This window comes from Mirounga angustirostris, unplaced genomic scaffold (genome assembly GCF_029215605.1).
Source record: "Mirounga angustirostris isolate CCGP_5_RB_7025 unplaced genomic scaffold, mMirAng1.0.hap1 SCAF_8, whole genome shotgun sequence".
NCBI lineage: Eukaryota > Metazoa > Chordata > Mammalia > Carnivora > Phocidae > Mirounga > Mirounga angustirostris.
Window position 1 is genome coordinate 32,768,260 of NW_026991716.1, and position 21,728 is coordinate 32,789,987.

The window sequence follows — 21,728 nt, forward strand, 5'->3', positions numbered from 1 at the left end:
AGCCGAAGGCAGCCGCTTAACTGACTGAGCCACCAGGCACCCCATTCTTTTTATTATTGAATAATATTCTATTATGTGGATATAACACATTTTATTTATCTATTTGTCAGGTGGTATACATTTGGGTTGTCTTTGCTTTGGGCTATTACGAATAATGCTGCTATAAACCTTCAGGTACATTTTTAACGCTTATTTTTTTTTCCTTTTAACTACTTGTGATTTATTTATTTTTATTTTATTTTATTACGCTATGCTAGTCACCATACAATACATCATTAGTTTTTGATGCAGTGATCCACGATTCATTGTTTGTGTATAACACCCAGTGCTCCATGCAGTACGTGCCCTCCTTAATACCCATCACCAGGCTAACCCATCCCTCCCAACCCCCTCCCCTCTAAAACCCTCAGTTTGTTTCTCAGAGTCCATAGTCTCTCATGGTTCGTCTCCCCCTCCGATTCCCCCCCTTCTTTTTTCCCATCCTTCTCCTAATGTCCTCCATACTATTCCTTATGGGCCTTTTAGCTAAGATCAAGTGCATTTTTAACACTTCCTAATAACTTTTTTAACGAAAAGATTTCAAACATGTTGAAGAGGGCAATATCTATCATGGACTCCCAAGACCCATCCTATAACTTCAGTAGTTATCAGCATTTACCAACCGGGTTTCAACCACAGACTCCCCACCCCGCCTTGCTTTGTTTCGTTTTTTATATATTTTTTGTTTTGTAATGATTTTAAGCTCACGTGGAAGTTGCATGTAGCCTCACGAGGCTCTGTTTTCTGCACCAGTGTTCCGGAGCAAGTGTCTCTGCAGATAAGGACTGGGAGCCCGAGGAAGCCCAAGGGAATGGGGCTCGTTGATCTGCTCACAGCCCGGATAGTGAGGGGCAGGCACCTCCTTCCGAAGCTGCTCCCCAGCTCCTCCCAGTGGGTGAGGGGAGCAACCAGGGGACGGAGCTGACATTTAGCTGAACTCATCAAGTGACTTTGTTTTGGCCTCTAGAAGTAATTATTTCCCAATACCTCTCATACTGCCTTCTCAACAATGATAACCTTGGCCTCCCCACCCCCACCCCCACTGCCCCAAACACCCAAACCACTAAACAAAATATTAAAAGGGTGGGGCCCAGGATCAGGACTGGATTTGGGAGCTTTTCTTTTTGCTTCCACAAGAATGCCGTCCCTATGGAACGTCTCCCCATCCTCCAAGGCCTACCTCAGACATCACCTCCTCTGAGAGTGAATCCTGATTCCCTCAGGCACTGACTCCCTCGTGCTCCCACAGCCAGCTCTAGGATAGCGCTTGTCTCAGAGGCCAGAATCCCCAAGGGAAAGAGCACCTGACTAGGAATCAGGCTTCGGGATTCTGAGACCCACAGTGCCCCGCGGTCAGATTAAGAGCCTAGCTGGCCACATGCATTGTTTTCACATGGTCTTTCACAGTAGGATTTATTAATGAGGGAGGTGGGGCTCAAAGCAAAGCTGGAGTGACCCCAACGTCCAAACTCTCTCCAACCCTCCTTTCCCTCTGGTCCTAGGAACCCACTCAGCAGTGAGTGACCTTGGACAAGCTGTCTTGAGCTCAGCTCAGTTACTGTACAATGGGGGAGAATAGTGTCTGGCTCCCCCTCTCCATGGCCTGGCTCTGGGAATCACAGTGGTCGCTCTGAACAAACTTTGCAAACAAGGGATTGATACTATAGTTGCTTTGGTTTGGACAGCAGAGGCTTCAGTAAGGCAGAAGAGCATTGAGAAGACTCACTCATGTGGTCTTTGCACTCCAGCCCCCCAAGGCTGGTGTGGTGGCTCCACAGAGTTAGGACCCAGGCTTCCTCCACTGTGGTATTCACAGTCCAACAGGGCTCCCCGCAATGTCTTCATTCCAGCTAGTTGGGGAGGGCACACCTCTTCCCTTTGAGGGCAGGCCTTGGAGGTGACACATATCATGTCACCTTACATCCCATGGATCTGAACTTAGTCACAGGGCCACACCTGACCTCAAGGGAGACTGGAAAATACAGACTTTATTCTGGGAAGCCATGTGTCCAGCTAAAAATCGTAGATTCAGTTACAAAGGAAGAAGAGGAGAATGGATGTGGGGATAACTAGCAGTCTCTGCCATAACCACCATACTTGGAAATATGACAATGATGGAAAAACTCAGTCCCTGTCAGGGACTAAGACCATGACTACATACCACCAGGTCAAGTCCAGTCTGTTGGCTGGGGAGGGCCTCAGTTCTGAGCCATCAGTGGGCTGCCCTCCTGGCAGCTGGGGGTGCGAGTGCCTTAGTCTTGCTATGGGGCCTGGGCAGGGCACCACGGCACCCATTACATCCCCTGCCTAAAATGACCTTCTGGTTTTCTCTCGAGAGATGTTACCTCCTCCCAAGACACCTTCCCATTGTACCCTAATGGATCTCTTTCCACGATCTCTAGTTTACCCACAGAATCTGTCCACCTGTCTAGCATTTGATGATATATGGTCATAATTGTTTCAGAAGCTGTGTCTTATTTCATCAACTAGATTGGTTGAGCCACCTGAGGTCTTATAGGTCCCATGGCTCCACAAACTGCTTGTCAAGCAAGAAATGCTTGATAAACTCCTAATGATTGCTGGCCATTGGCAGGCATGACATTGAATGCGTTTTTGCAATTTCTATTTTGGAGTTTACCCGACTCTTAAATAACTTTCTGCACTTATGGATATGACTTGACTTATAATACTAGAATTTCATAGAAGGGAGGTCACTGAGTCCAACTTTTTCATTTTATAGATAATTGCATTTAGACTTTGGGAGAGGAAGTAACTGATTGAAGGCAGACCTTGCTTAAGCCAGTGGTTTCCAAACTGTATTCCGAGAAGCTCTAAAGTTTTATGGGAAGGAGAGAGGTTCAGGGGAGGGGGGCATCAGGGAACAGGGAGAGGACACACACTGAAGCCCCAGGACCTTCCCCAGCTTCAAAAATTATAGTGCTGCTATTGTCCACTCTTTTTAAAATTTCATTTAAAGGAAATTTTCCAGTGATTTTTTTTTAAATAAAAAAAAAACCACTGTTTGAATCTAATCCACTTAATGTGCAGACAAAGAAATTGAGGGCCAGATTCTGGATGAATTACAGTGATAAAATAGACTGTTCATTCATTCATTCATTCTAGGTCCTAGGGATCCAGCAGTGAACAAAACAGCTGTCTGCCCTCATGAAGTTGACATTGTCTTGGTGAAATCAAGCCATAAATAACCAAACCCATAGAAAAACATCAGCATGGGGGCGCCTGGGTGGCTCAGTTGGTTAAGCGACTGCCTTCGGCTCAGGTCATGATCCGGAGTCCCGGGATCGAGTCCCGCATCAGGCTCCCTGCTCGGCAGGGAGTCTGCTTCTCCCTCTGCCCCTCCCCCCTCTCATGTGCTCTCTCTCTCTCATTCTCTCTCTGTCAAATAATAAATAAAATCTTTATAAAAAAGAAAAAAGAAAAACATCAGCATGCATGCTCCAAGGAGAAAATAAAGCAGGAGAAGGGTGTGGTGAATGATTAAAGGGTGAAGTTTCAGGTGCGCAGGTCAGGGGAGGCGTCTCAGAGGCGGAAGGAAGGGAAGAAGAGCCACGTGAGCTCAGAGAGAATGTTCCAGGCTGAGAGACCTATGGCGCAAATGCGCTTGAATTCTCAGAAAGGCAAGCTGTCCTTCTGGACAAGAAATGGGTTTTAAAAGGACCTTGCAAAGTACATGAGAGGGCCAGAGGAGCAGCACGGGCCCTGCCCCACATACTTGGGTACAGCAGGACCCAGCACGCCCCCTCCCATGGAGATGGAGTCCACTACAGGTGTGTTGGTCTGCCTCCCACACCTGGACCAGTGCTGCTTCAGGCTGCTCCTGCCATCCCAGTGACCAAAGGCCTCCTGAGGCCCTGGAGTCAAGAAGGATGGCTGAAGTTATTGTCATTGGCAGTTGGCTCAGGTGTGTTCCAGGCATTGGGTCCACTGGGGCCTCAAGGACCTGTGCTGGGAGGACAAGACTGCTTTGTGAGAAACTTGGCTCTGGTAACTCCTTTCTTCAGTCACCCGTGCACCTGTCTTTGTGACTCAGTCGAGGAACAAGACAACCCAGGTTTGGTGAGAATGAAGCTCCCAGGAAGAAGGAGGCTGGACCAGGTGTTCCAGCTCTGCCACTAATCACAGTGGGTCCTTGGCCAGCCAGTGACCTGCCTCCCCCTTGGTTTTCCCATCTCTAACTTGAGCGGGGGGGAGCACATCCTTTGGACATTGCAGTGAGGGACAAAAGAAGTCATGGATGTTCCTGGCACAGTGCCTGGCAAATATTAGTCACAATATAAGTCTTTAATGAGTGAAGGCTGAGTGAATGGAAGAACAAGTAAAAAGAAAACTATAAATTGAAATAGAAAAGTATAAGTAAAGCAGCATTTTTCAAACTTCACTGAAGAATGTCCTTCATTGTTAAACTTATTAAAACAAAGATTACTAGACAGCCATCTGGTCCAATTAATATTTTTAATATTTTAATTGTGGGCCCATCTGCACAAGGACTTGGATTTCCTGGGAATTCTGTGTGGCCTGGGCAGTGGCAGGACCCATCTGAGCTGGTTTGCCTTGGCCCTGGCCAGGCACCCCAGGGTTATCACCAATTCAGGATCAATTCTCAAGATAATTACCCTGGTAGGTTGTGTCAGTTCAAACTCTAAACCACAGCTAATGTAGGCAAGGGGCTTTGAATTTTTATGGGAGACTCTGTTTTTTTCACCCAGAGCCCTGGGCAGAGATAAGCTACTGGCACCTTTCACTGGTCCAGCAGTTGCTGGAGCATCCTGGCTTTCAGCAGGGGTCTCAGTGCCCCTCACACAGCCCAGGACCACAGCCTCTGTCCCTGCCGTTTCTGGTCTGATAACCACATCGTCAGCTTTCTCTCTGCTGGCGCTGGCTTTCAGTTCCTTCATTTGTTCCCCTACTTTCTTGTGAGTTCAACCATGTCTCACGATTTTTATATCAGGCTCTCTGTTGTTGTTGTTGTTGTTGCTATTCCTGAAGCTGGAAATGTTCCTGGACTGCTAGAGCAGAGAGTCTCCCCAAAGTTCTTTAAGACAGAAAGGAGAACCTCCATTTCTTTCCTGGGAGTGCGTGCGTGCGTGCGTGCGTGCGTATGTGTCCCTGCGTGCGTACGCACCTGCACGCATGCGCATATGTGTGCGCGCGTCCCAGATGGAACCTGGAGTTCGGTCCTGGCTGCTAGGTGCGCTTTCAGGATCAAAATGTCTTCATCGGAAATCATTTCCAGTTACTTATCTGCCCGAGATGGCTACATTTCCTGTAAAAATTCACTCTGCTCTGATTCATGTCCTGATGTCATCTATTAACAGCTATTTATCAAGCACTTAGAATGTGCCAGGCACTGCGCTCAACGTCTTGCACGAATCATTTACTCTAATTCTCTCACAACCCCACAAGGCAGACGCTGTATTTATACCCATTTTAGAAAGGAGGAAACAGGTATTTAGAGAGATTAGATAACTTGCCAGGGTTTATGCAGCACAGCCAAGATTGAGCTCTCTCTTAATTTCTACCTTCTCCATCCTCTTAAATCACGAGTTCAGATGTTGCTTTGCAAGCAACTCGACAGCTTTCCTGCCAAACTCTGTGGCCAAGCAATTATTTGCACATTGCTTAAGAAAGTGAGATCAAATGACATAATAAATGCAAAAAGGACTTTTTATAAAATGCTGTATAAGTGACATCACTGCGTGGTGATGGTTGTAACTCGAAATACCATGTTGAGATCAGTATCTTTTAAGTCAATCAAAGTAACGCGTTTTACATGTTTAACCTTTCCAGCCAAGTGGATAAAGGTTTCTTTTCCCCAAACAATCCTCTCAACTCTTAAGTTGAAAAGAATTGAATGGCAACTCTGGTCAAACTCTGAATGTGTTGTGTACACAGTAGAAACATTTAACAATTTAGGAAACAACTCATGCGGTTGACATCCTGCAATTCCTTTCCCCAAACATCAGCAGGCATTAACTGAGCCCCTGCTGAGTGGCAAGCTCTGTGTGCCTAACAGCCTTGGCCATCTGTGTTTGTTGTGGTTTGTTTGTTTGTTTTTACTTCAATTATAATAAACGTTCAATTCTGGAATATTGCTAGATTTACAGGAAGGTTGCTGAGACCATACAGATAGTTTGATATGTCCTTCAGCCAGTTCCCCCCTAATGGGAGCATCTTCGTAACTATGGTACACTCGTCAACACTAAGACATCAACATCGGTACATTACTATTCATGATATATTTTGCCAGTTTTTCTACTAATGTCCTCTTTCTGTCCCAGGGTCTAATCCAGGATCCCTCACTGCATTTGGTGGATCCATTTCTAAACCCGCTCACTCAGTATTAAGATAGTATTGTTTTCCTTGCTTCACTTTGGGATTAAATTCAGCAAAGGTAGTGAGCTCCATTTCCAATTATATAGGGAAAACAGGCAAACAAATGATAAACCTCCAGACCAGTTTGACTCCCATTTGAGTCAGGAGTTGACACATTGCTCCAACTCTGTCCTCATGAAACCACCACATAAGGAAGAATCTCCTCCTCAATCCCAGCTCAGGGTCTTGTGTCCATCAATGTGGGGGCAAGAGTTAGGACCAGGCTTGACAGAGAAAACTATTCTGTGGTTTGCTTTCTCACAACCCCGGTGTGAGGGTGAGTCACTGAAGGTTTCGCCTTCCTGACTACCAGTTGGAAAGATTCCTAACAGCTCAGTAGAAAAGATATTCTTTGATCTCCCTCTTCAGTTCATTCATTCATTCATTTTGTTAAACATTCATTATTAATTTATTCAACAAACATTTATTTACTACAGTGTGTCAGGTACTGAATTAAGTGCTGGGGCCGTAATGGGGGAACAGAACAAATAGTCCTTGCTTGTGGGACATTAGTTTATTTATTCATTCTTGAATACCTACTAAGTGTTCAACACTGAGCTAGGCACTCATGTGGGAGAAGGGTATTCTTAATACAGGCCCGGTCCTCAAAGGAGGCAGCCAGCCAACAAAACAGGACAGGCCACTCAAGACAGCCTGAGATAAATGGTTGTGGACAGTAAGGGGAGACAGAGCGAACAGTGGGGATGAGCAGGGAGGGCTTCAAGGAGGAGGCCCAGATCTTAAGTGGGGCTTAAGGATGAGGTCTGCATGGTTAAAAAAAAAAAAAATGGTGGGTGTAGAAGGGAAATAAGCAGGCTTGTGCACTTATGTTTACCCAGGAGAGATGAGACAGACTGTCCTGAGGAGGGGCTCTGGGTGTGGGGATAGAAGAGCATATGTTTGAAGATGTGATTTGGGTTCTGTTGCTCTAAAAAGAGTCGTCCTGTCTCCCAGGGACATTTGAGCCCTTAGGACCTTAGGAGGTGTACCTAAACTAAGTCCTAGAAAGGCAGATCCCAAGAGCCTTCGTGGAACCACCCTCTTGCCTCACAGTGGGAAACAGAGGCTCTGAGAGGCGGAGGGCATGTCCCTGGTGAAGGCAGCCAGCTGTGGTGGAAAGAACACTGGCTTGGGGGCCCTCAGGATGTGGAGGCCTAGCTCTGCTGCTTTCCAGCTGTGTGACCTTGGGTGGGTTACTGGTGAGTAACCCTGCAAGGGTTTCAAGGAAACAGAGGATCAATTCTCAAGATAATTACCCTGGTAGGTTGTGTCAGTTCAAACTCTAAACCACACCAAACCATGTGATTTGGGTTCTGTTGCTCTAAAAAGAGTCGTTTTCTTTTCTGTTTCCTCATCTGTGAAGAGGTAACTAGAGTACCTTCCTCAAGGGGTAGGTCTCTCCCTGTTCTCAAGGGAGTGTCGTGAAGATGGGACGAGACAACAAGGCGTCCAGAGCCGGGCACAGCAGCCGGCACCAGGGAGATACCAGGAGGTGGTAGCAAACATGGTAAGTCCAGTAAGCAGCGGGGAGAGACTAGGACACTGTGGTTTTAAGCGAGCTTCAGGACTCCAAGACCTAGATGGAGAGAGATGTAGGTAACAGACCTGACCGTCTGAAGTCTTGGACAGCTGGGGCAGAGAGTATCTCCAGTCAGCAGGAATGAGCTTTCGTTATCACGGTGGTGTAAGAGAGAGGCATGGGTGTTCCTCTATGGTGGCGCCCTAACTTGAGCATATCTTGAATGAGGAGATGTTCAGAGATGGCCTTCGGTCTGTAGAGCAAAGACTCACTTGGAGGTCTCTTGACCACCCCCCCCACACACACACACAAAACAAAATAAAGCAAAACAGAAACAGCTTTTAAGACTAGAGGGTGACTAGTTCACAGCTCTTGCCTTATCCTGGGGTCCCCTCAGTAGTGCAGGGAGGGTCTGGAGAGTAGGACAGGCCAGAGCCTAGAAAGGGGACAATATTGGTTTCTACCTTGGAGCAGGATCCCAAAGAGACCTCTGGGTCCACCAAAGAAAACAGAGAGAAAAGAGCAGGGGCAATGGCCCTCAGACCATTCTGAGGTTCCAGAGAACTTTCTAGATAACATTCCCTCTCTGCCCGATTTATCTCAAGGTGATCAACAAATCCTTCAGTGGAAAGTTGGGGAGATTGTGCCCGGATTCTGGGCGAGAGGCACACAGGGGCCGGATGCTGGAAAGAGCCCCCCCGGGTGCCTTGATAGGAAGCCAGGTGAGGCACCAGTGGGAGACACCGCTGTTTCCATGGCAACCTGATATAAACCGATAGGCACTTTTAAAGCCAATTCTGTAGTAAACTCTTAGGGTTAGAAAACAGTCTGCGTGAAAGATTGTTATTCGTAGAAGAGTATTGGTTTGGGGGTTTTGGTTTTTTTGCTTTATTTTGTTTTGTTTTTTTCAGTGCTTACTAGGTCCGAGTTATTTTGCCTTTCGCTAAAGCCTATATTACATTCAGAACAGAGTAGAAAAATGTGATTTTCTCATACATTCTACTTCCAGTTTCTGTTAACATAGACCGTGTGACCTAGGGTATATCCGCCCTTATTCATTTCTCCATCCATCCAACCACTCAGCCATCCGGCTGTATTTATGGACCTTATTCTTCACCCTGGGCTCGATTTCTTATCTGCAAAATGAGAGCATTAGTCTGGTTTCGTATTTTGACCTAGGATCCTAGCGTCTTAGGAGTTTCAAGGCGGTGCTTTCAACAGCCGCCTTCCTAGGCTGGGGTGGGGCGACCCCACTTGGCTTCAACCTACAACAGCCCTGCTTTTAGCTGTTTTATGTATTGGATTTCCACTTGAGATTTCTTTTGAACAAAGGCTCCCTGACTGAAAAATCGCTGTCCCAGAAGGTGTCTATGGGTCTCCCTGTGGCAACAGTGCCGCTTCAAGCCAAACTGTTTTTCAGTCAATGCCCCTGCAGTGTGGGGTATGGAAATAAAAGGGAGAATAAACCAGGGTCACTGCCCCTCGGGGGCTCGCCGTCACTGTGAGGATAAACTGAGATTGTAAGCGTGAAAACCCGCTTGGGTAAAAGACTGTTGTTAAGATAATAATAATTTTTATTATTATAGTGCAGTCGGGCAGTCAAGATATGCCCACAGGGAAATGCAGCCTATAATTCAGCCTGCACTTAGGGACCAGGTAGGAGCAGCAGACTCCCAGGTGCTCCATGCAGGGACTCCGAGAATTGCAGGGCTTTCCTGGGAACGCAGCTCTGCTCGCCGCCGTCTCCCCTGGGGCTGCTGCGCCGCCTGATTCCCCCCACGCCCCCCCCCACGCCCCCCGCGCTTACAGTGCCCGCTGCCCGGGAGCCGGGCTGGCGGCGGGAGGAGGGGGCCCCTGGCGGTGATTGGCTGAGCCGGAGGTTGTTGCTAGGCTACCAGTCCGCGGGAGACTGGGGCCACGTAGTCCCATCCTCCACGGCACATCCTCCCCCACCGCAGACCCCATCGGGGCGCAGTGTGAAGGAGATTCCCCAGCAGTTTAAATTGTCAGCCGCCAAGTGTCCATCTTTCTAGGATTTTTTTCACTTAGCAGGAGGTCATGTGGAGGAGGGGAAGAGAAGCTGTTTTATTCTCGGATCATCTTGAATAAGCTGCTTCTCTTTCTGGACCTCAGTGACCTCCTTCGATTGCTGAGGTCCATTCATTTATTCATTATCCATGCATGCATTCATGTTTATTAAGTGCCTCCCATGTTCCAGGCACCATATCAGGAACTAGGGACAAAAGGATAAACAAGATAGGGACCATCCTTGCTCTCACAAAGCCGGGGGGGTGGGGGGCGGGTTGGAGGACATAAGACATTTAAGCAAATAAAAAGATAATAAGATAGGGCGCCTGGGTGGCTCAGTTGGTTAAGCGACTGCCTTCTGCTCAGGTCATGATCCTGGAGTCCCGGGATCGAGTCCCGCATCGGGCTCCCTGCTCGGCGAGGAGCCTGCTTCTCCCTTTGACCCTCCTCCCTCTCATGCTCTCTGTCTCTCATTCTCTCTCTCAAATAAATAAATAAAATCTTTAAAAAAAAAGATAATAAGATAAACATACATCTAATCCCCTTCCTTCCTCTTCAGTGGGGATATTTCTAAGCCCTGTCCCTTTCCCTACTAAATCTGTAGGGCCCCCCAAGTTGACAAGGGAGGGGGTGCGGATGCTAACCGTGCCTTTACTGCATTACAGCTGACCTGTCACCGCACTGCTCTCTGAAACAGAGGGACGCTCTCATCTCCTCAGTGCTTTTACTTTGCTCTTTTGCATCCCAAAGTGAGCCGGAGCGCACCTTAATAAAGATATGGAGCAGGGATCATTGACCCCTGTTCAGGTGAGAAAGCCGAAAGCCAGAAACATCAAGAAGACTTCTCCACGGTCACGAGGAGAATTACTGGCACAACCTGACCGAAAGTGAGCACTTACTATGCGCAGGCACTTTTTTTTTTTTAAGATTTTATATATTTAGCAGAGATATAGAGAGCACAAGTAGGCAGAGAGGCAGGCAGAGGGAGAGGGAGAAGCAGGCTCCCCCCTAAGCAGGGAACCCGATGTGGGGCTCGATCCCAGGACCCCGGGATCATGACCTGAGCCGAAGGTAGCCGCTTAACCGGCTGAGCCACCCAGGCGCCGCGCGCAGGCACTTTTAAAAAACAATCTGCCTCATAACAACCCACTTAAGGTATTATTATTCCCATTTTATAGGTGGCAAAATTGAGACTGGAAGAAGTTATTTGACTTGCCAGTGATGGCCCAGATAGTATGTGGTGAAGCTGGGATTTAAACCACATCCCCTGGCTCCACAGCCTGAGCTCTTTCCACAAAATGGATCTGGTCCTAGAAAAGAGTAGAAGACTCTCCGAGTGGCTGAGACCTGGAGTTGTTTCCAAATGCCCTTCGAAATCTCCTAGTCCCTGGATCTTATTTATTTATTTTTCTATTGAAATTCTTGGCACAATAGACTCATAAAACTTGATGAACTGGCCACAGTTACCAATACAGTTGACCTTGTTATCTATCCATCTATCTGGGATGATCTTGCCTTCAAGCTTTTACTGGGTAATGACATCGAGTAGCTCTTCCTTGTGAGCATCTCCATCACTTGCTTTTCCTCCGTGTCAGTTTTTACTGAACAAATATTGGGCACCCACCAGGGGTCGTGGGAGGCTTGGTAGGCAAAAGTGAGTATGGCCCATCCTTGCCCTTGAGGAGTTCCCAGCTAATAGCAAAGGTTTCTGAAGGGCCTCCCATAGACAAACCACAGTGATAGGCCTTAGAAAGGGGAGGACCATAAGGATCTTCCCCCATAGAATCTTCTTGGCTTAGGAGACAGACCGCTCTTAGATAATAAAAGGTGTGAAAGGAAGTGGGAGGAAGCAGAAGTGAATGTAGCAAGTGTGGGTTGGGGGTGGGAGAGCCAACCTTGAGTCTCCTGCGGTGCTGCTTTTAAATCCCATCTTGCTGTGGTCAGTGTGGGATACTGTGTTTCAGAGCCCAGCAGCCTGCAGCTTGGAAGGAGGCCTTTAAATGGGAGAAGGTGCTGGAAAGTACAGAGATGCATAAAGAAGCAAGCTAAATTTATCCTTTCTCCCAGCACCCAGCAATTGCTATGCTTAACACTTGACTTTCTACCAACAGAGACTTGTTTAACAAGAAGATTAGTTGCTTCTCCCTTGTCTGGGAAAAGAGAGAGAAAGAAGGGAGAGACACATTTAAGTGTCTGCCTCCGGCTCAGGGCATGATCTCCATGATCTCAGGGTCCTGGGATCAAGCCCTGCATTGGGCTTTTTGCTTAGCAGGGAGTCTGCTTCTCCCCCTCCCTCTCCCTCTGTGCTCTCTCTCTCAAATAAATAACGAAAGAAAGAAAGAAAGAAAGAAAGAAAGAAAGAAAGAAAGAAAGAAAGAAAGAAAGAAAGAAAGAAAGAAAGAAAAAGAAAGAAGAGACAGACAAAGAAAGAAGAGACAGACAAAGAAAGACAGAGAAAGGGATGGTCGGAGATTCTGAAGACAGAGACACAGAGAGAGATCTGAAAAAAAGCAAGGAGAGCTAGTGATAAAGGCAGCCTTTGAGCCACAGCAGCAGGAAAGAATGTGAAACTGGGCACCTGAGTGGGAGAAGAGTCAATCTCCTGCCCCCTCCCTCCTTGACTACATGATCCTGGCTAGAGCATTGCTAATTTCTAGACAGCACCACTTTCAGATATGAGTATCCTAGAGATATCTATACTATTTCTATTGTCTTGCCCACTGCTTTGTCCCTGTCCCCACCCATCACCATTCCTGAAGAGATGAAAGTGGACTGTATATGGATGATACACAAAAGCCATGATTAAAACAAGCAGTACAAGATGAAATATGCATGCCTTTGACCTAACATTCCCACCTCTAGGAATTTATCCTAAGGACAATAATTAAGGGCATAGGGGGAAAAATTAGCATGAGATTATTCCCTGCAGCATTGTTTAGAAAAAGCAAAGAAACAACCCCTACTGGGCACCTGCTCAGCAAATAATGGTATAACCTTACAATAGCTTTCCGTGCCGCTTGTAAATTGGGTCATAAATAGGTACTTATTGATGTGGAAAGATATGATCTATTAGGTTAAAAAAAACAAAGCCAAGTTACAAAATAATGTATATAGTATGATTTCATGTAAATATTCTTCTAAGTAAGAATACATATAAAATATATAGTCTAGGAAGACGTAAGTGAGATGTTGATCTCTGGTTGAAGGGATTCCCTCCAATCCAAAGATTCCACTTTAATTTTTTCTTTTTGCATATTCTGCATATTTTATTTATTTAATTTATTTTATTTGAGACAGAGAGAGAATGCAAGCTGGGGGAGACGGACAGAGGGAGAGGAAAAGGGAGAAGCAGACTCCCCGCTGAGCAGGAAGCCCGACGCAGGGCTCGATCCCAGGACCCTGGGATCATGACCTGAGTAGAAGACAGATGCTTAACCGACTGAGCCACCCAGGCACCCCCATATCTGCATTTTTAAAAATTATTTTTCCCCGAAGGAACATGTATGTCTTGTGCAATGGGAACAAATTTCCTTCCATCCGTCCCAGCGAGCATCTCCTGCGGGGAGTCCAGGTGTATAGGGGCAAGCTGAACCAGGTCCTCCTGGCTCAGAGGCATTGTGGGAAAGGCCACCAACCCAAGCAAGGGCACTCAAGCTGCTCATTAAGAATTCCAAAAACCGGGCGCCTCGGTGGCTCAGTTAGTTAAGCAACTGCCTTCGGCTCAGGTCATGATCCTGGAGTCCCAGGATCGAGTCCCGCATCGGGCTCCCTGCTCAGCGAGGAGCCTGCTTCTCCCTCTGACCCTCCCCCCTCTCATGTACTCTCACTCATTCTCGCTCTCTCAAATAAATAAATAAAATCTTAAAAAAAAAAAAAAAAGAATTCCAAAAACCAGGGCGCCTGGGTGGCTCGGTTGTTAAGCCCCTGCCTTTGGCTCAGGTCATGATCCCAGGGTCCTGAGATGGAGCCCCACATCTTGCTCCCTGCTTTGCGGGAAGCCTGCTTCTCCCTCTCCCACTCCCCATGCTTGTGTTCCCCTCTTGCTTTCTCTGTCAAATAAATAAATAAAATATCAAAAAAAAAAAAAAAAAAAAGAATTCCCAAAACATCATGCCCCCCCGTTTGACTCTCCATCCTGACTGGTCTTGTGGGGCCAGAACTCAGTGACCTAGCCCCTTGGTATCTAAATGCTCAGTTGCTTTGTAACTACATAAGGACGGTGAGTTTGCCATCACCCTCCCTTGAGGGGAAATGCAGTTGGTACAAGTTGGCACACGGTAAAGCTAAGCTTGCTAAAATCGCAGGGCCTGGGGGCGCCTGGGTGGCTCAGCTGGTTAAGCGACTGCCTTCCGCTCAGGTCATGATCCTGGAATCCCAGGATCGAGTCCCAGGATCAAGTCCCAGGATCGAGTCCCGCATTGGACTCCCTGCTCAGCAGGGAGTCTGCTTCTCCCTCTGACCCTCCCCCTTCTCGTGTGCTCTCTCTCTCATTCTCTCTCTCAAATAAATAAATAAAATATTATAAATAAATAAATAAATAAAAATAAAATCGCAGGGCCTTCCCACCTCCCAGGAGCACCCTCCCCTGTAACAGGGTGAAAGCCAAGATGCTCTGTGGCTCAGGTCAGTCCCTACTACACATATGCAGTTGTGATTCTGAATGTTGGTGAGGGAGAGGGGGAAAAAAAGGCCGTTACTATGGCAACCCAGGCTCGCTCAGCCTCTGGGATCAGTCCAACACGCAGGGAAAGAAGGTGGGGTTTAGAGTCAGAACAAACATGGCCGGGCTGTCTGACCTCGGGCGAGGCACTTAGCTTTTCTCTGCCTTGGTTTCTACATCTGTAAAATGATGCTGAAGCCCTTTATCGTACCGCCTCCAGGATTAACGAGGACTTATCGTGAACTGTAAAACACGGAAGGAGGAGCGCGGCCCTGGCTTTGGTTTGTCTCCAAATTGCTGTGTGTGACTTTGGGCAAATCATTTAACCTCTCTGTGCCTCAGCTGCCCTATTTGTAAATGGGAAAATAATGTCCCCTGTGATGACTTCCCAGGCATATTGTCAGGCACCCGTAAGAATCCTGGAATCTCCACGTTGGAAGGAATCTCTGCACTCAGGCAGGAATCCCTTTGAGAAGTTCTCTGAGGTACTTGTCCCACCTCTGCTTGATTACCTCCACTGGCAGAGAGCTCATAACCACTTAACTTCCCAAATAAGCATTGCTACATGACACTAATTGTAAGAAAGTTCTGTGTAGGATGTTTTACAGTTAAATATTCATTTTTTAAAAGTTAGCAATCCTTTTCAGAGCTATTGCTGCTTCTAATTTCGCCGGAGGGCTTGCACAGGGTAGAAATAAGCAGCAATTGTCTAGGAGCAGGTACAGGTCCGGCTCTAGAAGCCTGTGGCTTAGTGTCATGAAAGGAGTATGGGTTCTGGGGTCACACGCTCTAGGTTAAAATCCCACTTTGTTCACTTGCCAGGCGGTTGACCTTGGGCAAGTTATATTATCTCCCCAAGCCTCAGGCCCCTGATAGGTGAAATGAGGCTAGAAATGCCTACCTCATAGTGTTGCTGTGAGAATCTGGCATGATAGCAGTTCTCATCGAGCTTACGGCCCTAACTTCCCCAGGGGAATTCTGGGGACTGGGGTGGGGACAGGTTACACCTTCCTCTGCAATCCCTTTAACAATACATCTGCCCTCCAAGCCCCATCTGGCACATGTAGGCCCTCATATGACCTGGCTGTGCTTCTCTCAGAAAGAGGGAGAAGATTCCTCTCCCAGTCCTGGAGACACGTGCAGCTTGGCCTGGCATGGCTTGTGCTCCGTACCTCACAGCCTTCTCTCTCTCTGGCCTGTGCCAGGGGCTCTAAAGGGAAGATGGATGCAATGGCTTCAGGATCACCCCTCCCTGAGGTCTAGTTCTGCCATCGACGAGCTGTGGGTCTCTGGAGCCAGTGACTTAATTCTGTGCCTTGCTTTCCTCGCGTGCAGAATAACAGGTCGATTCCTGAGACCAACCCTGCTTCAGAATTCTAGGGGTTTCCCATCTTTTGGATGCAGGATGAGGTGGCCAGCTGCTGACCTGCCCTCTCCTCTCTGCTTCCTCCACAGATGAGTACCTCAGAGTCCTCAATGTAGGTGTCGCGGAGGTGAAGAAATCCTTCCTGGGGCCCTTGTCACCGTCCTGCAAGATGGTGCAGATGATGCGGCAGTTTCTGTACAGGGTCCTGCCAGAAGACTCCTACAAGGCGGCCACAGGGAAGCTCCACGTGTCCCTCACTCGCTTCACAGATGGAGAGACTGTCGTGGTTTCAGAGTACACATCCAAGGAAGAGCTCATCGAGGCAAGGGGCGGGGCCCAGGGTGCAGGAGCCAGAAGAGGGGGCGGGTCCCAGTTTGTGGAAACAGCCCCCCATTCTGTCCCCTCCCATCCAATGGCTCTTGATAAAAGGACTGAATTATCACCAAATGGGTTATCATGCAGGAATGGGGGCTCTGTGCACCATTCTGTGCTCATTAATATAAATCTTAGTTGTGAATTATTATTGTTGGCAAGTGCTGTGGATATGCCCAGTTTTCTTTCAGGACAAAAGGGTTAAGTGGCATGACCCTCGTCCCATACTTCCACTCCTCTCTCCTCTCCCAAATACAAGGCCCTTGCCACGTAGCCTCACAGCCCCATGCTGGCATGGCCATGATCCCGGGGGTGGGGAATGGATGGGCAGTGGGCATGGACACCTCCAAAACCTACCTCATGTCCCCCTGGATTTATTAGCACTCAGCTCTTCAAGACTTTTCTCTCCCAACCACCTCTTATCAGCTCCCGCTCTTACTTCTGCAAACCAGAGCAAACCACACACAAAGCAGACCTTTGGATCTTTGCACCTGCTGTGCCTTCTGCCTGGAATGCCCCTCCCTCCTTCCCAGCTCATTTCACCTGTTTGACAAGACTCTAGTCACTCTGCCTGGCAACTTCCCTTCATCATCTGCCTGCCCCACACCCTCCTGGTTTGGGTACTCCTCCTTAGAGGCCACGATGCCCATGCTCACCTCCATCCCAGCCCTTGTCACCCTGTGTACTATCACCTACTTGCTTACTCTCCCTTGTTGAGCATTCCCAAGGGTACGTATCTCACTCTCCTTTGATTCCAGAGCCCGGCCCTGGCCAAATACACATTAATGGTTGTTAAATTCCACTGGATTCATGGAGATATGGTGCCAGAAGGAGCCCTGGAGGTCACTGAGGCTGCCTTGTCTCTTTAAAGTTGGGATATCGGGCCCAGACTACCAAGTAGGTTAACAAGGAACCAAGCTGGTTGGGGCCAGGCCAGAACTTGAACTTGGGGCTCCGCTCCCCAGGATAGTGCCTCTGCGTTGGATTTAAGAAGGACCCGGCTGGTGGTGGCCCAGAGGCCTGCCGGTGAGCTCTCCCCACCCAGCCGCCAGAGCCTCACACATCTCCACCGGTTCTCTCCCCACAGGCCCTCTACTGCAGCTGCTTTGTCCCCGTGTACTGTGGCCTCATCCCCCCAACTTACCGTGGTGTGGTGAGTGCTTTGGCATGGGAGAGGGTGAGCCAGTACCCAGGAGTGCCCTGTGGTCCGCATCTGGGAGAGTAGAGGGGTGGGCTCAGAATTCAGTGGGAAGACCAAGAATTGGAAAGATTCTTGTGTTTTCTACTTAGAATTCCCCGTATAGATGGATTTCTGGGGCTTTCAGATGAACTTTCCCTCCATACATTGGGCTTCACTCTGTGCCCACCAGCCCATTACTGAGCCTGGCTAGTCAAGACCCCATAGGCTTGCTGGATTTTCCCATACTTGACAGAGAGTGTAGAATACGGACCCTGTGACATTGGTACCTGGAACCGTGAATGATGGCGACCTTTAAAGTCATCTAGGCTAGTGTACTTGAATGACCAGTGGGGGAGGGGATCTTGTAAAATAATGCAAATTCTGATCCCCTAGGCCTGGGGCGGGGCCAGAGGCTCTGCACCTCCAACCAGCTTCAGCTGACGCCTGAGGCCAGTGCTGCTGGTCCTCAGACCAAGCTCTGAGTAGGAGGATTTACCCATGCCCCTTCCTCATTTTATATAGAAAGAAAATGAGATCCAGAAATCAGGATTCAGCTAGGAAATGGAGCACATACTGTGCATGTCAGCTGTGTACTTCTCAGGCATCCCAGAGAGTTAGAACCTCAGTATCTGTGATCCTTTGTTCACAACTGAGGCAACAGAAGCCACAAGAGGGAAGGGCTATGTGGTGGCTGGTGGCCAGGCCATGGTCGGGGTGTTCTGGAGAGTGTTGAGGATACCCGACCTCAACAGAGGGAGGCAGTTTGGACCCACAGCAGTCTGCAAGAGGGGATATTTCCCAACCTGCTCAGACCCACCATGTGTTCACCTTCTCAAAAGGCCATGGGCACAGGCTCCATTCCCCCACCCTGCCCTTGGTAGTTGAGTGGCTGAGGAGGGGTAGCCTGGGAGGGGGAGCTGTGACAGGACAGCATTTGCTTGTGCTTTATCCAGAGTATGAATGGCCCTCTCCCCAAAGGCTCAGCACCATTGAGATGGCTGAGGGGAGACAGTGTAGGGACAGAGCACTGGGCTGGGAGTTCAGGGGCCATGGTGGACACACCACTCACCCACCTGGACCTTGGCCTCAAGGCTTGTCCCAAGGGACCCATTTCCTCGCTGGACTCCCTGAGTGGGGAAGAAGACCTCTGACCCCATGAGCATTTACGACTCTGCCTGTCCCCCATAGCGCTACATTGACGGGGGCTTCACAGGCATGCAGCCCTGCTCCTTCTGGACTGACGCCATTACCATCTCCACCTTCAGCGGGCAACAGGACATCTGCCCCCGGGACTGCCCCGCCATCTTCCACGACTTCCGCATGTTCAACTGCTCCTTCCAGTTCTCCCTGGAGAACATCGCCAGGATGACCCATGCCCTGTTCCCGCCGGACCTGCTCGTGAGAGGAGGGGCCCGGAAGGGAGGGGGACCGGGGGAAGCTGACAGAGCCTGGGGGAGCCACTGGGGTCCATGCAGTTCCGTCTGTGTCTCCTTAAACTTCCTCCTAAACCTGTATCCTGGCCTTGCTGCTGCTAACTAGCTATGTGACCTTGAACGAGGCCCCTAAGTGCTCCCAGCCTCAATTTTCTCCCCTGTAAAATGAGATGATGTCAGAACTGCTGATAAGATGTTACCTGAAATTTTCCACTCTGACATGCGATGTAGGCTTCAGCAAGTATGGCCCATGGGCCAAATCCAGCCAGTGGCTTGTGTTTTGGGTTTTGTTTTCAATTTTATTTATTTTACTTTTTAAAAAAAATATTTTATTTATTTATTAGAGAGAGAGCGAGAGCATGAGTGAGGGGGAGGGGCAAAGGGAGAGGGAGAAGCAGACCCCCACTGAACAGGGAGCCTGACTCGGAGCTCAATCCCAGCACCCTGAGATCATAACCTTTCCAAACCTGCCCCAAAAAATTAAGTCTACATGTCTTAACAAAATGCATGTCTTTCTTTGGCAAGAAGTGTGATCTTGGGAGCAAGCACCAAGTTTTACTCATTTCTTTGACTACACTCACTGTGTCTACAGAGGGCATTGCTTATAGAAGGTTCTTAGTAATTGTTGTTTGAATAACTCCTCTAAGCCAGTTTTGTGACTTACAGTCTAATTATTGTTTACAAAACTCATAATCAAAACACTATTATGCTTAGTCAGGCAATGGATACACAAGATATTTTATTAATCTGATTGACTCTTTGTCCTCCAACTGTTGCGTTAGGAATTCCGGTATCTGCCTACACTAATTTATCAGTAAAGATTATGTCTGTTTACCCTCATAAAAGCAATCCATCAATAGGCAGTTCAAGAAAGGTAGAACAAATATATTGTAGTCATCAGAGCCTCTCAAACTTGACTTTCTGCTCACAGTCAGTGCTTGACTTTCATTCTCAAGGTGGCTTGTTTTTATATAGCCTGTGAGCTCAGAATGGGCTTTCCATTTTTAGAGGTTTGTAGAAGTAGAAGAAAGAGAAGGAGAAGAGGAAGAAGGAAAAGAGGACAAGAAGGAGGAGGGGGGAAGAAGAAGATGATGAAGAAGGAGGAGAAGGGGGAGAAGAACAAGAACAAGAACAAGAAGAACAAGAAGAGACAGACTATCTGTGGTGTTCAAAACCCCAAATATTTACTATCTGGCCCTTTATGGAAAGGCTTTGTGAGCAATATCTCATGTAACCCTCCAGCATCCTCTGCAGTAGATACTATCGTTATTCCCATTTTAGAGGTGAGGAAACTGAGGCCGTGAGAGGTTACAGCCACACAGCCAACAGGTGGCAACACTGGGATTTGAAGCCAGTCTCCAAACTCGGCTCTTCTTATGGCCCAAATGCACATTCTCTGATTCTACTATAAACATCTCACCCTCTCTGGCCCAGGGGAAGCTGATGACCAGCTGTAAATGATTTAACACATTACTGCACTGTCCCTTTGGAGACACGATCAGTAACAGCTCCCCACTTCTTAGCAGATAGTGAGGGACGGGACGCTGGATGGTACATTTTTAAAAGTCCATCAAATAAAGCCCAAGGGCAATGAAAGGAGCTGCTCTGGGTGAGGGGACCTCGGCTCTCTCCACTGCTGCAGCCTCAGTCATTGTCCTGCTGTCCCCTCCTTGCAGATCCTGCACAACTACTACTACCGAGGATACGAAGACGCCGTTTCCTACCTGAGGCGGCTGAGTAAGTACGCGGTGGGGCCCCAGGAAGGGGTGGGCTGGGGGCGGGGCTAACGCCGGAAGTGGAGGCTGAGTCGAGGAGCCTTCCCTTCGGATTTGGGAACCGGGCCGCCCTTCCCCAGGAGGGCCGGAGTGGCGCAGGGACCCGGCAGCTTGCGTTGTCCCGGACAGCCCACTGTGGCCCAAAATTAGGATCTTCTTGGAAAAGTGATTTCCAGGGTCACTGCTGGGACAGTGGGTCGGTTTTTGTACAGATACCTGTCTGGATTTAAGGACTGCGCTTAGGAAACACGTAGCTCGTCCCTTCCCGCAGAATTCCGTTTTCGTGTCATTTCACTTTATTTATTAACAACCGCGTTGTTAACGGAGAACCAGACATGACTAGTTTATACTCGCGTAAGACTCTGAGTGACACTGATCAACAAATGAGAGGGAAGAGCCTGTGCCTTGTGTTGGTTTAGCAAGTGTGGTCCCTACACCCTGCGTGGGAGATTCCCATGGCGGGTATTACACACGCTACCTCATTGAAGACCATGGCAAACATCCTCGATAAAGGGGAAGGAAAAAAGCTTTTCCATACTCAGAATTGTTTCCATAGAACGTAGTTCCAGAAAAAAGGGTTCCTGGGCTGGAGGGTGTTTACCTAATGCTGTATGAAGTGGTTTTTTTGTTTCCCATGTTGTCATGTGGTCTTTGTGACCGTCTTTTTTGGCAGTCGTGTGATAGTCCATCACAGTTGTACAGAAAACTTTGATCATTCCTTTGAGTTTCCAAATGCTCACTGTTCTAAGCAATGCTGTGGTGAACTTTTTGTGTACGTAGTTCAAAAAAATATATTTTAGCAGTGAGATTTATGAGATTGAATGTGGGTTTTTCCCTAGGATGTGTTGACTTCTTTTCCTTCAAAGTTACTTCCTGCATTCCCAAGCTCCCTTTGTCTTGACTCTTTCCTTTCTCCTGGGGCCATTCTCCGAACAAGGGAGGGGGTGGGCAGGAGAGAAGGAT

General features: G+C 48.2%; 1 protein-coding gene across 1 annotated transcript in view; it reads left to right on the forward strand.

Moving 5' to 3' along the window:
* PNPLA1 (patatin like phospholipase domain containing 1) overlaps positions 1-21,728 on the forward strand; it is a 45,811-nt gene that overhangs the window by 9,850 nt on the left and 14,233 nt on the right. The window contains 4 exon segments of the mRNA XM_064597530.1: positions 16,095-16,327; positions 17,465-17,530; positions 18,746-18,955; positions 20,667-20,727. Of these exon segments, the coding sequence (XP_064453600.1) occupies positions 16,095-16,327; positions 17,465-17,530; positions 18,746-18,955; positions 20,667-20,727 (570 nt within the window).